This window comes from Falco cherrug, chromosome 4, assembly GCF_023634085.1.
Source record: "Falco cherrug isolate bFalChe1 chromosome 4, bFalChe1.pri, whole genome shotgun sequence".
NCBI lineage: Eukaryota > Metazoa > Chordata > Aves > Falconiformes > Falconidae > Falco > Falco cherrug.
In genome coordinates this window covers 38,785,382-38,806,319 of record NC_073700.1, presented here as the reverse complement: position 1 = coordinate 38,806,319, position 20,938 = coordinate 38,785,382, and the positions used below count along the sequence as shown (strand labels likewise).

General features: G+C 40.0%; 1 protein-coding gene across 5 annotated transcripts in view; it reads right to left on the bottom strand.

Annotated features, from left to right (window-relative positions):
• CREBBP (CREB binding protein) overlaps positions 1–20,938 on the bottom strand; it is a 97,388-nt gene that overhangs the window by 73,304 nt on the left and 3,146 nt on the right. For 4 of the 5 annotated variants that reach the window (XM_055710337.1, XM_055710338.1, XM_055710336.1 and 1 more), the window contains exon 2: positions 8,544–9,256. In XM_055710337.1, the coding sequence (XP_055566312.1) occupies positions 8,544–9,256 (713 nt within the window). The remainder of the gene's footprint in view (positions 1–8,543; positions 9,257–20,938) is intronic. The other variant, XM_055710339.1, reaches the window with a different exon arrangement.

The following is a 20,938-nucleotide window of genomic DNA, read 5'->3' as shown; positions in this document are numbered from 1 at the left end:
TTCCAACAGTTCTGTATTTCCAGGGTACAGAGACCCTTCTAGCGTAAAGGTAGTTATTTAATTTAGTCAATTTGCCAAAAGTTTCAAAGGGCACTTGTTCTTTTGTTTGTTTTTAAAAATCCCCTTAAAAAAAAACAGAATACCACACAGACAGGACAGTATTATGCTGCAGTCACTCTGAAAACACAAAACCTTTCTGCCCCAAAACAGCAGCAACTCTGAGACTGCTAAATAATCTATTTATGACTCTCTTCTAGAAGTCTATTTCTTAGACAAGTCCTTTTGGCAAGGATGCTCCTATATTTAACGTGCTGTATTTTCATTATGATTCATTCTAAACCAAAGGCACTGCTTAGCCCCTTTTACAGCACATTATGCTGTTTATTTGCCAAACTTAAAGCAGATCATACCTCCAAACACCAAAGAATATGACTATCCTTTCAGGGCTTGAAAATCTTCAGAATATGGAACTACTAACATTTCCAGATGCTACTCAGAGGTAGTTCTTGTAGCATCAGGAGTTCAAAAATAATCTGAAGTCCTCATTCATTTAAATCCCGATTCTACAAAGTGTTTCTGGCCTTACAATTAAAGCCATTGCTTGGATTACATACATCTAAAACACAAACTATAAGCTTAGTATGCCTCTGCCCTCCCCAGTCACAGCGATTTCCAGAGTAAATACTCTTTACTGTAGTGGCAAGAAGGAGGGAGGATGAGGAGGAGAAATGAGTATGTGCCACTCAAAGCCAATGGGACAAAGCTGCAGCAGTCAAACTGTCTATTGATGCCACACACAAATGGACTTAGGCTTCCAATTAAAAAAAACCCAACAAACCACACAGTTCTGTCCTCCAAACATTCACAATAAGAAAGGCAAATGCTATTACATTTTGCCATTCCTTACACTCAGCCCTGCAAAGTAAACTCGCAATTGTGTCAGTAAGAATTCAGGAAACCGGTGGGTTTTTTTTTTAAGATGTGGGGGCAAACAGCGTATTGAATTATCTTTTCCAGTTTAAAAGTTAATCTTTAAATAAACATGAAAAATAGCCTGCCCACTATAAAGCAGACCTGGACATGTCCTGTGCAGCCTCTTGTACTGAAATTTCAAACCCCTAGCTAAGTGAGGGGATTTCAAAATTCTGAAGTGCAACTTTCAAACATGTTACTTTTTGTCTGATGGTAGAAAGCGTCCCATCTGTACTTCAACAAAGTGTTTTCCACTTGTAGAAGCCACAGGAGAACTGCCTTCTCTCACTGCTTCTCCACTCCTGACCCATTTCTTACGGAGGATGACACAGTACATATCATGCTATACATCATTTTCCAAGTTTCCTGCATTACCTTTTTTCTAAGGAAACAGACCACCAGCATTTAGTTTTTCAGACCATAATACCAGCTGCTTTGACACATTTCTGCATGTACTTCCAATTACAGGATTCCCAATACAATCACAGCTCACTGTCAAGTACAAACATTAAGTTTATCTTTTAAGTAAGAAGAGGTTTTGAGAAATGCTAAAAGGTCTTGTCATCAGAAAAGCTCCTGTGAAATAGTATCTATGTGCACAATTAGAGTCTATTAAGAAAATTACTACGACAGACACTTCCTTCTGACTGGAGTAATGAGGCATTTCATAACTTCTACACACCAACACTTAAGTTGGCAGGTTTTACTCCCTCTCAACATCTGAGTCATTTTTAACCTCTGTATTAAAAAAAAAATAAAAAATTATGAACTGCAGCAGGAAGATACATGAAGACAGTCGAAAAACAAGAAAGAAGTAATCTCAGTCACAACTACTAGTAAGGACCTGGATGTTTTTGCCATTTTAATAAACCTTCTGAAACAACACTGGAAATTCTTGCTGTGGCTTCCAAATGAACCAGTGGATGCATTAGTTTCACTTCCAAAAACTTCTTTCAGATACACTACTTAGAAATAAACCCCATTCCAACAAGAAAACTGAAGAATTACAAGATGGTAACCAGTATGATTTAGTTAGTGGCAAAATGCTTAACGTTTGTGTTGTGTTACCACAGTAGAAAATAATGGCACAACTCTACCCTGAAAAGATAGCACAAACATTTCATTTTTGTCAGCTGGATGATAAGTCAAATGCAAGTTAACAGAGACAGGCTTTTTAACTGCCCGAGCTGGAAGCAGGAGGAGGGGAAACCAAGTTGTGGTCTGTCCCCATGAAGGCTGACTGGTGTTTCTTGCAGCATTTGCCTCACAGCACTAGAGTCAAACAAAACCCAGATACCTGCTTAAGCAGAAGATAGGAGCCAAGTGACTATTGCTTCAAAGACCTTCAGTGACATTGCACAACTGCAAACGAAATGTAACTCACACACTAGAAATAGGAAACAACTCAATTTCAGGTGCCAGGAGTAAGAGTTGTGGTAACTGACATTTTTAAGTCACCAACACTCTCTGATACATCACAGTAAACTCATCCGTGGAGTACCACTTTGCATGGTCACGTTTCAAAACAAAACTGTGTTACAGGTATTTTAATTTTACTACACGTCAGTGAGTTTTGCTGTTATGTGTTTCTATATATTTATATCCTTCTTCTGTTCATATTATTATAAAAGCACATATGTCTCTTCTCAGTAAAAACGCTGTTCTGGTGATAGTTATTCAACAGAGAACCAAGCAACTGTGGTCAAAGAGTCCCCTGAAACTGGGAAGCAGCATTATTTGGAATGTGATCTGGACTGGCTACTTGTGTTTGCCAGAGGCATGGTCTGCTAGGAGACAGTCAGCTTGGCAGTCTGGTACAGACAACTTGGAGGATGAGAAGCAAATTAACTGCGAGTCATGTTAAAACATCTCAGACAGGTTGAGAGTCACCAGAGAAGCAAACAGCACAAGCAGTTTGCTAAAACACACAGAACTGCAAAGGAATGAGAACATCTTCAGCTGACTTAATTCACAATCAGCAAGCGTATCTAAATCTGGTACTTAGCTATATCAACTGGGTAATCTGTTTGAAGAAACAGTTTGCTCCGTTTTTTTTTCTCATCACGAACTTTCCTTACTGCAGATTCCTCAAAACACCAAGTCACGTAACATAACGACATACACAATGTAAGTCTATCAGAATGCTTGCTCTTTAATGTAGTTCATTCTCCTCCTAAATTTACTCAAGATTAATATCCAACACCAAAACACTACTCAGCAAAGAACAGGGAGCAAAACTGTGAATGTGCTCATCAAAGACTCATGTGTTAGATAGACAGCCAGCCTAGAAACAACAAATAACAGAATTCAGTGCTTTTATAGCTCAGCAATAAAATAAAAAAAAAAAAAAAAAAAAAAGAGAGACAACTGGTTATTCTCATGGTAGACATAAAAAATGGTTTTACTGTTTTCTGAAGTTCATTTCTGGTAAGAGTTCCTCCTCCTCTTTAATCTGAAACTTCTACTGCAACATGCACTGCCATGTGGCTATTTTGGCTAAAACAAAGTTGAAAATATGTGCTATTCAAACAAATTAGGCCAATACAGTTAAGAGAAAAAACTGCTCTGAACTCATAGCAAAAATCCAGCATAATAGATCTTGATTTGCACAGTTAGCGATTATTTTAAACCTGTTAAGACTTTGATGTCAATCCTACTACTGGTACCAACTTAAATACATATGTACACAGGCAGGGAAAACTCACCAATTGTACACAGCACTTGGAAATCTGGATCTAAACTCATTACTACCAGATCACCTCCTGAAATACCACATTGGAAGATCTGCCAGCCAGATCAGCTTTTCTATCAGTTTCTCCCTGTCAGGCAGGTTCTAGCTTTAATCATTAAAAGTATTCTCCTTTAGTTTTCAAAATATGTAGAATAAGGTTACTTAAAAACTACAATCTTGCAAAGGCATTTTAAAAAAAACCCAATAATTTAATCCTCCTAACTAGGTATGAAGATACACCACCATTTTCTCCTGATCTCTTTGCAGGTTCAGACTAAGATCTGACCAAACAATTACATCCTTTTCTGGGGCTTCTGCAGATCATCAGCCACACGCAACTCCAGATTTTTCCCCTAAGTTTCTGCTGCTGGATACCAGCACATCCTTATTGGAGTGATACGGCTCTGAAGTTAATGAAGAAAAGGTGATTCCTCTTACACAATTGTATAAGGAGGCGTTACACCTTGGAAACACATGAGAAAGAAAAGACTCAAGAGTCCTACTCATCCCAATGGGACTTTACTACTTAAGGGCAAGAGCGAAAGTACCAATTAGGTGAATCACTGTCCAAAACTCTTAATTATTAAGTGCAAAAAGGAAGTTTGAGAACAATACAAACCAAACAGGAACATTCCCAAATTTTTCTGATTTTCCACAAGTTTTGATAGCAGTATTAGGAGGAGGGGAATGCACCTCAGCAAGAGACTGTACAATACCTAATCTATGGAAACACAGCTTCAAGCTCTTGCCAGCCACAATGAACTATATGGCAGCTTCATCTCCTTCGTTTGAAAAAGATGAACTCACAGCAACAGGAGAGTATGAAGCACGGAGCATGCTTGCAATGAAATGCTCATTTCTACGGAAGCAACAGGCCAACTGCTTAGCTTTGCTACTGTTTAATGACCTTGACTATCAACAAACCTTAAAAAAACAACTCTTAATTTAAAAAGATTTTCTAGATGGTTTGAACACGTCTTCTGATCTTACTGGACTTCACGCAAAAAACCAATGGTACAATACAAAAGGGCAGTTCCACTACTACTGGAAATTGCTGTGACAAGATGATCTGTTCCTCAACCTCCGTCAAGCAATAACTGTTCAAAGAAGAATCCTTCTGCTCTTTAAGCAGATTTCTTAAAGAACTTCAACCCAGTCAAATGAAAACTATCCTTGTAGTGTCGTCCAAGAGAACTGGGCCACAATGCCACAGTTACAAGAAAAACTGTTACACGGAAGGAGTCTGGTAGTGAGCAGAGCAGAGATACATACAGCAGCATAGAAGTTTACTCAGAGGTTTCTGGATGACCCCAGACAGCACAAAATCACAAAGCAGGTCCTCTAAATAAATCTGAATATGCAAATTGCACAGTCATGGTCAACAAAGCATTAAAATTCTTGCTATAGTAAGTTGTTTTATTTTTAATTCACAAAACCTTCTCAGGGACTATTCTCCCTATTTCCAAAAATATTCTAGGCTATCAAGAACATGCTATATACTCCCAAGAAAATACAACTATGACTTTAATAGCTTTTTTTTTTTAACTTGTATTGACAGGTTGTTTCTTCCAGGTGATCATATGAGATCTACGAAATCCTTTGCTTATGTGTCTCTGGATTTAGGAAGTATTTTGCTTTAATCTCTCCCTGCCAATGGAAAAACATCTGTCTTGATGTCAGCACCTTATGGCCCTCTGACAATGAGAATCAGTTAATTTTTCATTGTCTTTTTAATTGGTTAGGGGTAAGGTTAATCTGCCACCTTCGGCTTATGCAAGCATCATGAGCTTGAGTTGCCATGCTCATGCTCATTTCTTGTGTACTTCTCATTCTTTCAAGAGCTGCCTTAAAACGGCAAGTCCAGCTCAAAACTAACAGTATTGGCTTATCATGCTCCAGATGAAAAGAATCCCAGTTATTTCTGAGAGCAGGTGAAGGGATTGGATTCTGGATTATTTTTTCTTCTTCTTTTTCTCTTACCAGAAAGAATGCTTAGAAAAACATACCACAAGAAATAAAAATGGAAAAAGCAATGGAGCTTCCTTGATTTGCCTTTTACTAAAAAAGGATTAGAACAAACCATCAAGGAAGCAAGGTCTTGCACAACAGAGCTAGTCCCAGGTCATAGTCATGAGCGCTACACATTGCATATAAACACACTGAATTGAGAAAAAGGGGCTTCTGAGCCACACTTGAACGAGGTTAATCAGTGATGCACACCACTCATTTGAAGCATCATGAGAAAACCCTAGTTCAAAAATTTTAGTTTTTCTTCTGCATTTTTATTTCACACCTCTTTCTTTCCCTCAGGATATACTGCTTGAGAGTTTGCTTACAGCCTCACACAGTTCTTCAAGCATGATGGCAGCTACATTCTAAACCGTTTAGTCAAGTTCGGCACATTCACTATTAGGTAGATTAGCTGCCTCACCACTTCTGTCGCTGCTCTTTGAATCTTTTAAGCTGAATACATCAGGTGGCAAACATCAGGGAACAGGAGGTAAAAATACCAAGCCAACCCACATTCTCCTTCAGCACAAATTTCAGTTTCAGAAGAACAAACCTAGCGTGCTCTCTTACTTTTCTTAAAAGCCTTCATCACAACTGGAGCATCAATAAGAGAAAAAGCTAACACACAATCACAGTTGATAATACTATTAGGACAATAAACTGGGGATGGGAAGAGACTAGAAAAGGATGCCAATCCTCAAATGCCTACTGAGGAAAATGGCAAAAGTGGAGAATTCATCAGAAGAAAATTCAGGCAGCAAGTAATTTGTTCCAAAATGGAAACACAAAATAATTTGTGTAAAACACTGAGCTCACTTGCTCTCCTGCTAAGAGAAAATTAAGATGCAAATAAAGTACAACTTCTTTAAAACAACACAATTCTTGTAAGCTTCATCTTGTTCAAGAGATGGAGCCCTGGAAAACAGCAATTTTTCTAAGTTTGCCACATTTAAAAAATTGTTTTCTCTTAAGTGCTAGCACCTCCACAGAAGCACCATTTTAACACTTACGCTCAGTCCTACTTCTTCAGTTTCTCCAAACAACTATGTAAGAACTTCTGAAAGCACTGATTTTGCTCTAATCTCTTGGAAATGCATCACCAGTGCTAAGCACAGCACTGCATATGAGGACAAACCAATGATTTACATAATACAGATACATCCACTATTCTTTTTACAACGTATTGCTTGTTCAAGTAAACTTTTACTTTACTTCCTGAACGTATGCTAACTGAGAAATTCCAGCTCGCCTTCCCAAGCTGGTGAATCCCATTTGCAGCTTCAATCAGGCTAAGACTGAAATCCTTGAAAAATGGAATTTGTCCGAGTGCTGGCCTGTTCTTTTACCAGGGGTGAGTTTGCTTAAAATAAACAAAGAAATCACAGAATGTTCCCCACCAGGTTAATACCATACCAGGTTCATAAGACGACCACCTTAGGCAAGTCCCTTTGCTTTGGGGCAATTCTACTTCAGTTAGTTCACGTAGAAAATTAGTAGTTTCACCACATAACTGTACAGTGGCTAGGAAAAAATCTACTTGTAAGTAGAATTTGGATATTGATGAGTTTATAGAAACAAACCAGATAATTGGAATTTCTCACTGCTCCCACAAATGTCAAAGAAAACCAAATGAAAGATAAGCTAATTTTCTTTCTGTGCAGACCAACCCACTCCACGTAACAAATTTAGCTGATTCAGAAGCTGGAGACTGCTACGTCCACTTTCACATGCTATGACCTTCACTCAGACCACAAACAACTCTTCCTTAAGCAAAGGGATCCCTTCCACTGCGGAGAATGCTTTTTGGGTTTTATTTTAAAAACTAAAAATTAACTATACAGTACTCCACAATGATGTCAGCATTTCTTCAGAGAAGATGACATACACTTATGTCAGGCAATGCAATTTTTTCCACGATGCCTAACACAGCAATGATTTAACATTTATGTCTTAATAAACAACAATGATAATGACTATGATGTATGAACAGATCAAATACCATAGATGATAAAGTATCTTTTTCCATGTACCAGAACATGGTGGGTTTGCCATGAAAATTTCATGAAGGAACTGTACCAAAGCAACACAGACAAAGAGATGAGGCACACTGCTATCCAACCATAAGACAGGAGGAGCAGCAATCAAAACACTCATCTACGCTTACAACTGGAAAATGAAGAACTAAAAAGCAATGACTATATTGAGCCAGGACCAGAGCAGCACCCCAAGACAGAGGCAGATATTTCCACCTGCATATATTCCCTGCCCTGATGTGCAATGGCCACCGAACTATAACTTCTTGCCCACACGCTGCCCCTCCCTTTCACCGAGTTTGCATTAGCTTGGCAATCTATGTGAAATTTGCTGTTTTCACATCAGTTCCCCTGTGTCTGACAAAGATTCACTGCACACCTGTTGACAGCGGTCCTTGACAAGACAACCAACTGCTACACCTCTCTGTTCAGTCTACTTTCACACTACTTTAGAAGACAGGGTTGCCTGGCAGCTGAACTGAGATCCTGCACAGAAGTAATGATCTGCTTCCTTTTTGCAGGATTACTCTACTCTTTTCTAATTCACCCCAAGACACTAACCAACTTTTAACTTCAAGGATGTGTTTTTCAATGAGTGCTTTCTGACGACATGAGAAATACTGTTTCAATTATCTTGCTTTCACAATGTCACTGGTTGACTGAAACAGATAACTACAGACCCAAGAAAGTGCATTCTTCAGCTCTGTTCCAGAAAAGGATCTACTACATTTTCTAAACACCTGTATGGAGAAAAAACAAGTGCGATAAATAGAATATATTAAATTATATGTACATACTTTTGTCATTGCTCCTGTCTGTGCTGTGTTCAGTCCGGTGTGACCAGTCATCTGTGGAGATACTTGGGTTAAAGTCTCTGCCAGCACACTGCCTGCATTCCCCTGCATGGCAGGGGCAGAATATTGCATTCCTGCTCCCCTTCCTCTTCCAGCTGCCCCAAGAGATCCATTCATTACCTGCCCTTGTCCTTGCTGAGGCTGATTCATTAAACTGTGACCAGAATTACTGTTGAGAAGGCTCTGGTGTGTCTGACTGAAATTAGTATTCATACATATCCCAGGTCCAGTCTGTGATGTTGCAGGGCTGCTTGTCACCAACCCCACTTGTTTTTGTGCTTGAGAGTTCAGAGTTTGTGATGCAGGTGTGGTAGGTCCAGAGGTGCTGGCTGCTTGCTTTGCCAGGCCTGAAGCAGAAGAGTCTCCCGAGTTTAAAGGGCTCTTACCCATAGCACCCAGATTACCGATATTAGCACTGTTCGGCTGCCCTTGAACTTGACTACCAACTCCCTGCTGGACAGGGCTGTTTGAGTTCACATTTCCAATTCCTGGGTTTAAGGAAGAGCTGCTGCCTCCCCTTAGAAGTTCAGAAAGTTGTTTGTGTTTGGAAGCTGCATCTGGAACAAGGTTCCCACTGCTGTTTAAAAGGCCCAACTCGCCATTTGGGATCAGCTCATCAGGAAGATCATTTTCCAAGTCAAACAAAGATCCAAAATCTACAAGTTAAAACAGAAACACAGGTGAGAAAAACATAACAAGTAACTAACATATTCATTTACATTACTTTGTACTAGTCTTAAACAGCAACCTGCATCAAGGTACATCTTTACTCAAGACTTAATATTGCCAGCAAACAAGGGTCCCCGTGACATGAACTCCAGAATCTTTCATACAGCATAGCTGATGGTACACACTGTGCACAAAACCACAGAGGGCAGAGCACTGGCTAGTAAGTAGTTTTTTCCCCAAGATTTCTGACAAAACACTGTACCAAACTTAAGAAATGTGGCGTGAATACAATGATTTAACCTAACTACTAAATTTCTCTTGTTTTGGCTAAAAGAAGGCAGCAGAAATAGAGATCTTTCCCTCTGTTGATTTACTCTCCCAGAAGAGCGATTACATCACCTTCTCCGACCTCCTACGTAATCCCAAGCCACCGCATTTCACCCAACAATCCTATCTCAACGCTGTAATTTATGTATGCGCGTGGACAAAGAACATCTTCCTGCTAGGCGTCAAGCTTGATCGAAAGCTTCTTCGGTAGTTTGATCCCAGCCTCACATATAAACATGTTTAGTATCAGTTTCTATCACTGATCTGTATTACAATCCACTACCTCAGAAGATCCCAAAAGGCACTCAACATTTTTTCCTCATAATGTCTCTTGAATCAAGTCACTTCTCAACCCCCTAACAGCTCAAAAAAATTCAAATTGCTCTCTAAATGCCCAGCCCTCATTTATCATGCCCAATATTGACAGAAGTAATCCACACACTCTCCAGATGAGCAAAATAAATCAATCAAATCTTCATTAAGCCACTTGAAGGACTGCTCTCTGCCTGGCTGGAACATCCAGACTGATAAAAAGTGGTGGGAGTTCTTTTGTGGGTTTTTTTTTAAAAGAGCAACTCAGGTTCACTAAAATACTGTTACACAGACACATGCAACGTTACTGTGGTATGCGACTAAAATTATGAAGTTGCTTGACTGTATACAGGTACCTGAATGTGAAAGTAAAAGTTATATATTTGAAGACATAAGGACAAGTGCATACAGTGACATTAATAAATGTGTAAGTAAAGCAGGCTCAATTCATAAGAGAAGTTGTTCAAACACACAGCACATGTCAGAGAAGTCTTCCAGTCAAAGGATATGATGTGAACCGACCCCTTTTTTCTGTAACAGAAATGTGTGAAAACTTTATTTTGCTCCACCAAAGCCAGCCCTGAAAAACCCTAGTCACTCGCAGTAAGCAACAGACAAACCAAGTTTTTTCCAGGTTATAGCACACAAAAGTTCTCTTCTAAAGAAGGGCATCCCCAAAGCTTCATTGTTTTAAAGTTTAATTCACTCTTCAACCACAAGAATTTGGTGCAAGACTCAGGTTGCAAAAGTGGCAAAGCAAAAAGTTCAGCAAGTGACAGCCTGGAGCACACTAACCGCATTGAAGAGAAACAACAAAAACCAAACACCGCGTAACCTGTAGCACAAAGCTAGGATGCATTACCAACACATCTCTGTACATTTAACACTGCGCATTTCGTCAGCATTCAAATTTTCAATGCAACCTAAATGAATAAATAAGAGTAAAGATTTTCAGGTGTGTTGCAATGACCCATGAATTACATAAACAGTCACAGTAAGCATACACAAAAATGTTAAATTCTGCCTGTTTTGAGGTGCTCACAGCAGCATATCCTTTAGGGGCCCACATCTTGCCATCAGTACCTACTGAAGGCAACAGGCTCTGAAGAATCCTTCCAGGTCTGCACGACGTTGGCTGCAACAACACACACCCCAGCTCAGAACAGACCTCCTGTTCCCTCTCAAGCAGGGAAGTAACAAACTAACATTTGTGTTAGCTAGGTTCATTGAAGTATTTTTCATTTTCTCTTACTTACTGCCTTTCCCTTCAGCTTACTTCACCTTTTCAGCTTGCCTTTTACAGAAATTCCGTCAACTACATTCCTTTCGGCAATCGCTTCAGCTCATCTCCTCTTCCCAACACCACCACTTGACACTATGCTGCAATTTGTGTCTCTTCCCATGTATTTCGGTTCTACTTTCCTTCTTTCAAGCTTTCATGATTTTTTTAACCTTCCATCCTTCTCTAACCCCTCTCTGATGAAAATCTCAGTGCCTGTTTTCAGTGTCAAGCCCCATTTGGCTAGCAGTGAGTCCTCGGTGCCCGGGTCCCAGCCATGCAGCCCCTGGTCACCGGCAGGTTCCACCGCAGGCGGCTGCAGCCTGGAGCACAACCAAAGCCACCTGCCTGCACGTCACGAAGGGTGGTGAATACAGGGTCTGTGGCTGAGGTTTTGCCTTTGTTAAATTGCTCTCGTCATCCTGGCTGGCTGCTAAGTTCAAGGTTTACAGCACTTGATCAGACAACTTTTGTAAATCCCATGAAACAGTGTTTTTGAAAGCTTCTGCCCCAAAATTGTATTTCATGAACAAAAGATGCATGTGCATGCACACACAGGGCCAGAGAAGTGACAAAATGCGGAGGGGGCAAGATGTTGCTGTGGCTTCAAAAGAGAAAAGTATTTTTTTCCTGTTGTATTTCAAAATGGGATGCTGGAGTCTAAGTGCTCAGATTGTTTTTGTTTGGCTGGCTGGACTCTGAACAGTCTTGCCAGAGCCAAGAACTGGAAATGTTTTTGCAGTTTACAAAAAGAGTGAAGAAAGCATTTGGGAATACTGCCTCTTAAAACCTAAAATAATCTACCACTTAAGCTCCCGTAAGGCTATACATTTAACGTTAGGCATGGAAAGTTTACAGCTTTGCCAGCAGGAAAATAAAAGGAAGGTAAAAAGCTTAGCACAGTGGTCATGTAAAAATTCACCGAGTATTCAAGTGTTCAGGCAATGATTAATCTTCTTGCTTTTGTATTTTAATCAGTCACGTACGTTAAAAACATCAACACAAGGCACATTTTACAACAGTCATAAAATGCAACAGAAAACAAAAGCCTACTTGAGCATGTCTGCAACAAATCCATAAAGAGATTGTCTTGCCAGTTATCAAAATAATAAATATATTTACACACATATTAAAAAATCTGCCATAATAAGAATGCAGTCCATTTCTACTGATAGCGAAATTTAAGGTAACTTCAGTCCCCCCATCCTCATGAGAAAAACACAACCAATCCCATACCCAATGCTTCAACGATTTCTCAAAGTCAATGGCAGTTACCAAGCTTAAAAATTGAGATGCCTTTGCCTTTACATACTGTTATCTGAAGCTCAAAAAACACCTATACCTAGGAGTCCCATTCCAACTACCGAGCTTTGTACCTGCTCCGTCTCCCAAACCTGCCGCTTACCTAGCACGCCAGGGAACAGAAACAGTGGTCTTCAGTTTAAAGGAGGATAGACTCCCTTGACTCGTAAGGCACACGTCTAACGTCAGCGCTCAGGAAGCAGTAGAGCCGACAAAGGCTGCAGAAACCTACTTTGTAACATGTCGTCTCTAACAGAGCACTTCCAATCCTAAACGTCTCACCTTTCATTACCTCTTGTTACATAAAATCAAACGTCCTCTTAACAGGAAAGCGCCAAAACCCAGAGGTAACATCTTTCAGAAGGGATGGAAAAGCACCAGGAAACTACAACACCCCCATTCTTTCCAAAGGGCTCCTTTTCCAATTTGAGAATTTTGCATTCTTTGAGCTGCTATTTTCACAAATAGAAGATAACCACACTTGAGATACACTCTCTCCTAATTTCAGTTTTATGAGCTTAAATGTCACAGTTTTCTGCCTTCCTGGACAACACTTTCAGCAACCAGAATAAAAAAAAGCTGTTCTGTTTCCTTCTAAGCCTTCTCAGAAGAAAAAAAATCCACTGTGCTGTGTTCTCAAGGCAGAACATTTTCATCTGTATGACTACTTGCAACTGTTATCAGGAGACTCTTTGTTAACACACATGTTCAATCAATTAACTTGTTCCAATGTCATATTTTTTTTCCCTTTACCCCAGCCTGGAGAGGTGACAAACATGCTAAGGTATTTCTTTACATGATTTATTATCTCAAACATATCACACAGCAAGCAGGAGGGGAACTATCAAATTCAGTTTCATTTTTTACAGCATAATCGCCACTTGAAACGCAACTGGGTGTTTTCCTGTCACAAACTTTTGACTGCCCATCCATGGAGCAGACACTGAAGTCACACTGCAGTCCCAGTACACAAGCAGTATTTTCACCATGCTTTTCTTGCATGCCAACATAGCTGTTACATTTCAGTGAGTCCAATTTTGTTTTGTAAGACTTCTTTCAATCATGCCAGACCCCAGCAGACAAAGCCTCAACAGTTCAGAGCTCCAGCCATTCCCTAAAATTTGATGTCAGGTAAATCAACTCAATAGTCATACTGTTTGGTGCAGTCAGCAATTACTACATCCATTCCACCCTCCTTTTGAGGTTTGAGGATTCTATAATTTATTGTTTCATAAAAGACAATTAGCATATTTAATGTTTCAGAGCAATTAAACACCATCTTCACAGAAAAAAATAAAATAAGGAAACTTTATATTAGCATCTTAATCTAATCAGAAACGCAGAAAGATTGCAAACTGACATGCATCCGGACCTCAGCTTTCAGAGGAGCAGCATCACTTTTTCAGAAGACGATGTTTACCAAGCAGGTTGAGAAAGAGCACGATGAGGGATCGGACTGGGCCAAGGAGAGCCTAACGGCTGGGTGGAGGGCAGTGAGGTGGAAATGAGAAATCTAGTAGCAGGCATCTGCTACTTAAAGACAAGAATTATGGCTGACACAATAAGAGATTCTGATACCCAAGTTTCTTTCTGCCTGATCTTTTCAACTACTTGCATTTGGGATAAGAAGGAAATACAGTCTGGTTGGCTCAGTCCTAATCCAGTGGACTAGTCAAAATTCAAATATATCGATACACAGAAACGAGCCTCACCTGGCATTCTAGGTATGTGCTTGTAGGAAACTCATTGGAATAATTATCACAGTACTCTCTTGCTTACAGACTCACAGTTACTCAGGTTAGAAGGAACATCAGTAGGTCTGTCGCCCAGCCCCTCAGCTTCTTCTGAAAAAGCAAATGCTCCAGCCCCCGACCTCATCGGTAGCCCTTCATTAAACTGACTCCAGCTCATCCATGATCTTCTCAGTGATGGAAGGGACGCTGACCTGTCTCTAGTTGCCTGTACTGTCCTTTTAGCCTTTCCTGAAAATGTGTATAACAATTGCCTCCTCTTCCTTTTTCTGTGGCTGGGATTTTAGGGATAGGGAGATTGAGAAGGCAGCATTTGTTCTACCACACTTCCTTTGCAACTTGTCTTCTGGCAAAGCGTGACTCTCCCGGTAAGATGGATACCATTCAGGGTACAGACATGCAACTAAGCAGCGACACAGTTCCTAAAAACAATCAGATTACAGCAATTTTGTGCATCCCAATAACCAAAAGGGATGCTATCAGCTTAGAATCTAGTTAGTTAGTCTTAAGTTAAAGTAGCTTCAAGCTCCTAAAATCTTCCACAATCCATTTTTGTAAGACTTCAGCAATGAAGTGACTTTTCAAAACTGAAGCTCATTACACAGAGCAAACAAATCAAAAAGCTAATGAAAAAGAATCAGCTCTGTTCTAACCTCTACTGCAATACTACCAGTACTATTGATTCAGTTTAAAAAATGCTCCTGACACCAGCTCGAACACCAGACAGAAAAGTCAGGACGGGGATAATGCACGTACCTATACCCCCTATACCACAACTAACATGCGTGGTAACAACTGCTTGATACAGGAAAGACCAAATGCTCTGCCCCCAGCTTCTTACTCACCTCCTGAAAAGAGAATAGTATAAATGAAGATCCTTCCTTGATTACGTCAAGTTTAGTTCCTAGCCTCTCTTTCCACTTGCATGTTGTGTATCACAAACCTCAAGTTTCTCTCTACTGTACTTACCCAAATTGTTTTCATTATGAGCACAGCAAAAGAGAGATGGCGGAGACAATCTGTGCTAAAGGTCCAGAAAAACCTAAGATACTAGCTTCTTTCAGGAATAATACCCATCGTCAGATCTACCCTTTCATTAAAAAAATAAAATAACAATGAAAAAATAATCAGATTACTTGCATGTTCCACTATTTCAAACAAAGCAGTATATAAGGGCACGTTAAATGCATCTGGTACCAAAGTTAATAGACAGAAACAAAAACAAAAAATGCATTCAGATAAGCAGCTCTCACCTCTTCCCAGATGCCAGAGGGGAATACAACCAAAATAACCCCCAAAAGCTGTGGCAGAAGCAGCCCAACAAGAACCCTCCCTCTGCTCTGTTCTTGGAAGCATCAGACAGCCAACAATGGATTGACTTTGCTTTCCTCTGGTCCTACAAAGCCTCTCCATAACCATCCTTCCTCTTAATTGTTTCCCAAAGTGTCTTTGCTATTTTGACACTATTGCTGTGTCTGCTCTTGTGAGTCACTTTAAATCCTACCCAGCAGCATCAACAATGTGGACATGACTATTGTCACACTGCATGTGGCAATTGCGCTACACGTGCTTACTGACCAGAAGGCTTCAGTAATTTTCTTTGCTCTAAGAGCAGAAATCTAGACAGAAGGAAGAGGTCGTAAGCAATCTGCCTATAGACTGGAAGACCAACCACTGGTAACATCAGCTTCCCATTCGCAAGATCATCCTGATGAAGTATTTCAGGGTTCCTGGAGTACATGAACAGAAGCGAGACGGCCTTCTCATCCTACCACAAACACACACGTCTTTTCTGGTGCCCTACAGCTGACAAAACATTTACGTTCAGGATGACCCTTTAAAGAGGAATCATCTGAGAATCCAGTAATTAATAGTAGGCACTAGCATACATACACTTGCATACAACAGTAGGCAGCATAAAATGCACCGTTTGTACCAAAACCAAGAGTGTTTGCACGCGAATGCCTTGAGTCAGCTCACACAACTGACAGATCCAACTGCTTCACATTAAGGCTGTGCCATCCTCACTGCACATCTGGAAAAAAGTCCAAAGATCACACAAAACCACATGAATTATCTTGACAAACAAACTGAAACTGTGACTTTCCCTGGCCACAAACTTCTTTAAATACATGGGTCAACACAAGGTGTTTCAGATTTTAAACTGTTCAGTCCTCCATCCTCCCCACAAAGAGCCACATGTTCTCACCAACAGCATGGGTGGTGAGAACTCCATGCTCAGTATCGTCTTCTAGCTCAGGCTGCTTCCAACACTCCCTTCAGCTACACCAGCCCTTCTCTGAAATCTCCCACCTTTACACGCCTTCTGTAACAGAAGCACCGAACAGGCCTATTCTGCAAAGACCAAAATAGCACTGATTAATATATAAAGTAGTATTATGAAACAAACAAACAAACAGTGTTATGCAAGATTACTAAGAAACTGGCAAGTTTTGCACCTCCTTTATGATGTATAATAGCTGCAAAAAGTGTCATTAAAACAAAGAACAGAAACACACTTTTTCCTATTTCTGATACCAAATTATAAGTGAAGGGTCATTTGCTCAGCAACTCAAATTCAGCTGTGCAAGAACATACAATACAAAATCAAATGCCCATAAGGAAGCAACAGCAGACATGTGCGTAAAACTAATGATTTTTATATATTTCACTCTAAAAAAGCTTCCAACCATAACTGACTGAACACAAAAAACCCCAATGCCCTCACAAATCTATTTTATTTTAAAGCACTGATTTCAGCGAGATGCGGCTGTTCTGAATCATTCGCATTAATACTTTCCTTAAAGGAGTTTATGAACCTTAGGAAAAAACTTCACAGCCGCTACAAAACAGATTTACATTCAGTACTTACTGAATTCAAGTCTCTCAGTAATTTCCACATCTCTTTGCTCCACTAGATGAAACTATACAGGAGATGACACAGAAGCCATGTCATCAACACCACCTACTAAAACAGCTATCGAAGTACCAGCAGTGGTAAAGCTGGGCAGAATGAGCGAGAAGCTCACAGTCTTCAGGTGTGACACACATGAACAGGGGTTGGAATATAATATTTCATTTTCCTTCTCACTGTGTAACAGAAAGTAGCTAGCTCCGATGTCTGCCTCAGAGATATCTAACAGCAGCAAGGAAATAATGTCTACCTGTGAGCCTGGGAGGCACGTCACCAAGAAAGAGCAACTCACTGTCTTCCTGAGGAAGTTCCCACAGTATTAAAGATGACCATCAGAGAAGGAGATTATTTTAGAGACTTATAGATGTATAAATAAAAATATACACACACACAAAGTTATTGCAAATCAAAAGATACTGCATTTATCCAATGTTCCAAATAAGATCCTTATTTCTCAAAGGTGGTGAGTAAGAAAAAAAGGCAAGACGAAGCAAAGCTTTTGAAGAGGATATGTTAAGAAATTTGGATTCTGAATTATGATTGCCAATTACCAGTGATAATAGAAGTTTCAGTTTTCTTTTTATTCACACTACGATTCTGCACAATACTTGACAGTATTTGTTGAGACATCTTTATTAAAGAGAGTTTTCCAAATAAAAGATTTAGTTTCTCTCTGTATCTTAGACATCTGAGAAGACAGATGGAAAATATAACATATGTTAAAAGGAAGATTTACAAAGCAAAAATTCTCGAAAGTGTAAACCAAATTAGGGTGGAAGTGGCAGATTTCTAAGCTATCCCACATGCTTTTTCATTGTATGAGAACAAACCTCAGAATTTGTTAAATCCTGTGTTTCAGCTACGCCTTCCACACTGACTTCACATTAACCTGCAGTATTTTGCTAACAGAGTGAGATTTTTGTTCACGTTTCTCTCTATTAGCAAGTAACAACAGAGCACAAAATCTCTAAAAATAAACACCAAGAATAGGCAGATTTTTTTAACGTGAAGTTGCAGATGCAATAGCAAAACACAGCATGTTGCTGTAGAAATAATTAATGGCACTGGACTATGACTCCAAGGAACATTCAGCCAGAATAATAAGTGAATAATCTGCAACAGAAAACTGGGAATCATTTCACAAGCTATCAAGAGATCTCTGGGGTACAACAAAGACTGACCCCCCAAGCACAGCCTTTATTCCTGCCTGCTGGGCTTCTCCAGGAACTCCACGCCACAGCACAAGACAGCATTTACTGAGTTAGTGTTAAGTCTTGGGGGGCAGAAGGGGAAAGAATCAATCTGGTAAACTCCCAAGTACATATGCAATTATCATTCTAAGTCTGAATGTCAAAAAAGGAATGGGCACAACTGTAAGACTGCGGACTGTCACATAGTATCAGGCTGGTAGATCATCTGCTCAACTTTTCACCTCACACAGATGTTAGCATCAAACTCCTTGGAAAAATCTATAAAAAAACCCAAACAATAAGAAAGTATACAATAACCTGCCGTCAGCAATGCTTCATGAATTAGTAACAACTAGCTGCGCTAGACTCTCAATAAATGAGCCAATTTCTAATCTTTCAAATCTCCTGTCCCAGATTATAACTGCAGGCATAAAGTTACTCAGGTCACTCATTTAAGGTAAAAAAAAAAAAACAACCAAAACCAAAAAATCAACAAACAAAAAAACCCCCAAACCAAATCAGCTTGTACCAAACTTAACACTGCTCAAAGTAAACATTTTTGCTTGGTATCATCATCTCCCATCCACCACCCCCATCACTACGTGTATATGCTAAGTCTTAAGAAACAATACAGCCATGAAATATCACACGGTATTTCTCCCCATCCCAGCTAGTTATGGTGCAAGTACACAAAACAAAGGGCATTCCTGTGAAACAACAACTACATGTACTCCTTCACCCGCACCTTTTCAGAAGCAGCATTTATTCCCTGTATCTTCTGCTTATAACCCAAGTCTGTTCACTTAATGGAATTATCCTTTTCCTTATTCCAGGGAGAGATGGAGAAAGCATGCGTATTTAAAAGTGATTCTTACTGTCACAGCACACAAACGACACTTGAGTTTTGCACATACTGTATAAAACAAGAGCAGATCGATTAAATGGGCTTCCATGAAATTTCTCAACTACACAGGAGCAAACCCTTCCAAAACATACATACTAATGCTTTTACGCGCACAAACAAAATCTGGTTTTAGATCACAGAGACGTCAGTCCATTTGAAGTCTCAGCTAAGTATGTGAACATAAGCTTAGAAAGTCCCGCTGTCCCTCCTAAAGCTACTTTGCTTTAAAGGTAGTTCACCTCTTTTAAAACTGAAAACTAAATCCACTGAGATACACCTATCTGCTTTTTGGCAGGAGAGTAAGATGAAATCAGGCTGCGTTTCGACACAAACTCCTGTCTGCAAAGTTCTGTAGCTTACTGGAAGTTAGCCAGAGATCTACTTATCTCGGCATGTACAGATGCACATGTGACAAGGCCAGTCTTTCCCCAATTTTAAAATACGGGCACTGTGATGCTAACACACTGGGCCATAAAGAGAACGGGAATTGTCGGAGATCTCAGCCTGCAGCTTTTGCAGCAGCAGCCATTCTGCTTAATCTGTTCATGCTCTGAAGTTGTGGAGGAAAAAAAAAAAAAAACAACCACCAAAAGCCACACACATGAGAAAGTACAAGGTGAAAATCCAGCTCTAACAGACTTTTGAAGCCACTTATCTCAACTTCTTTTCCAACTTCACCTATTTTAAGGAATTCTTAACTCATAATGCCGTTAAGGACACCCTCTGCTTTGGCCCAAATCATGATTCGTTGTCTCTGGAACCAGCATAGCTTTACAACAGTAGAAGGCTGCAGGGTACGTAACAAACGCAGACAGAGGCATTACTTGCAATGCAACACAAACCACCACCAAGCCACCTGCAGAACCACGGCAAAGGGGCACCTGACGAACACCAGCTTTGCTGCTGCTCCATTCAAGCACGTTTTCCACAATCTGTGCACAGAATTCAGAACATGATCGGCTCAAGAACACTGCCAGTTCACTGTATGTTCTGCCGCAGGACCAATGCCAGCAGCGTACAAAATAATCATGACACTCAAAGTTAAAGTAATACACTGCCATAACCAATGTTCCCATAATTCCACTTTTTGTACGAGTCCCTTATTTATTCTGCGGTACTCCAGATGAGAATGCCTCGTAACAGTTTCAGGGCAGACAAACGCTTAGGTATGAAAAATACCATGTATCTAATAAAGCAGTAATTAGACAAAAAGCACTGCTCTTACCTAGCTAAAGAAGGAAAAAAAGTCCTTCCCATGGATATTCCACAGTAGCAGCCAACTTGTTCGATACTGCACAGCAACAGCAAGCTAACTTAATGGCCATGAATCTTTACATTCCTTACTGATACAAAGGGCGACAGGGAAACTGCAAAACAGAACTACCGTGAAACTTCATGATGGTCACAGTATACATCTCTGTTATCCTTTCATCTCTACTCCCTTCCCTGAGACCAGACATTTGATTCAGCTGCCTAAGTTTAATAGGAAAGGCTGTATTTTCAGCACTTAAGTAGACCAACTTCAGTCACACAAACTTTGCTCCAGTAAGCCGAGGAGCTATTTTTGTCAAAAAGATTAAAGGTAGCTAAAATTTACCCTGACAAAAGGTGTTGCTTAAGATCACCGCATCAAAGCATAAAGCGAAATATAAACAAGGACGAGCAGTCGCCTTCTGCTGGACCCTTTCTT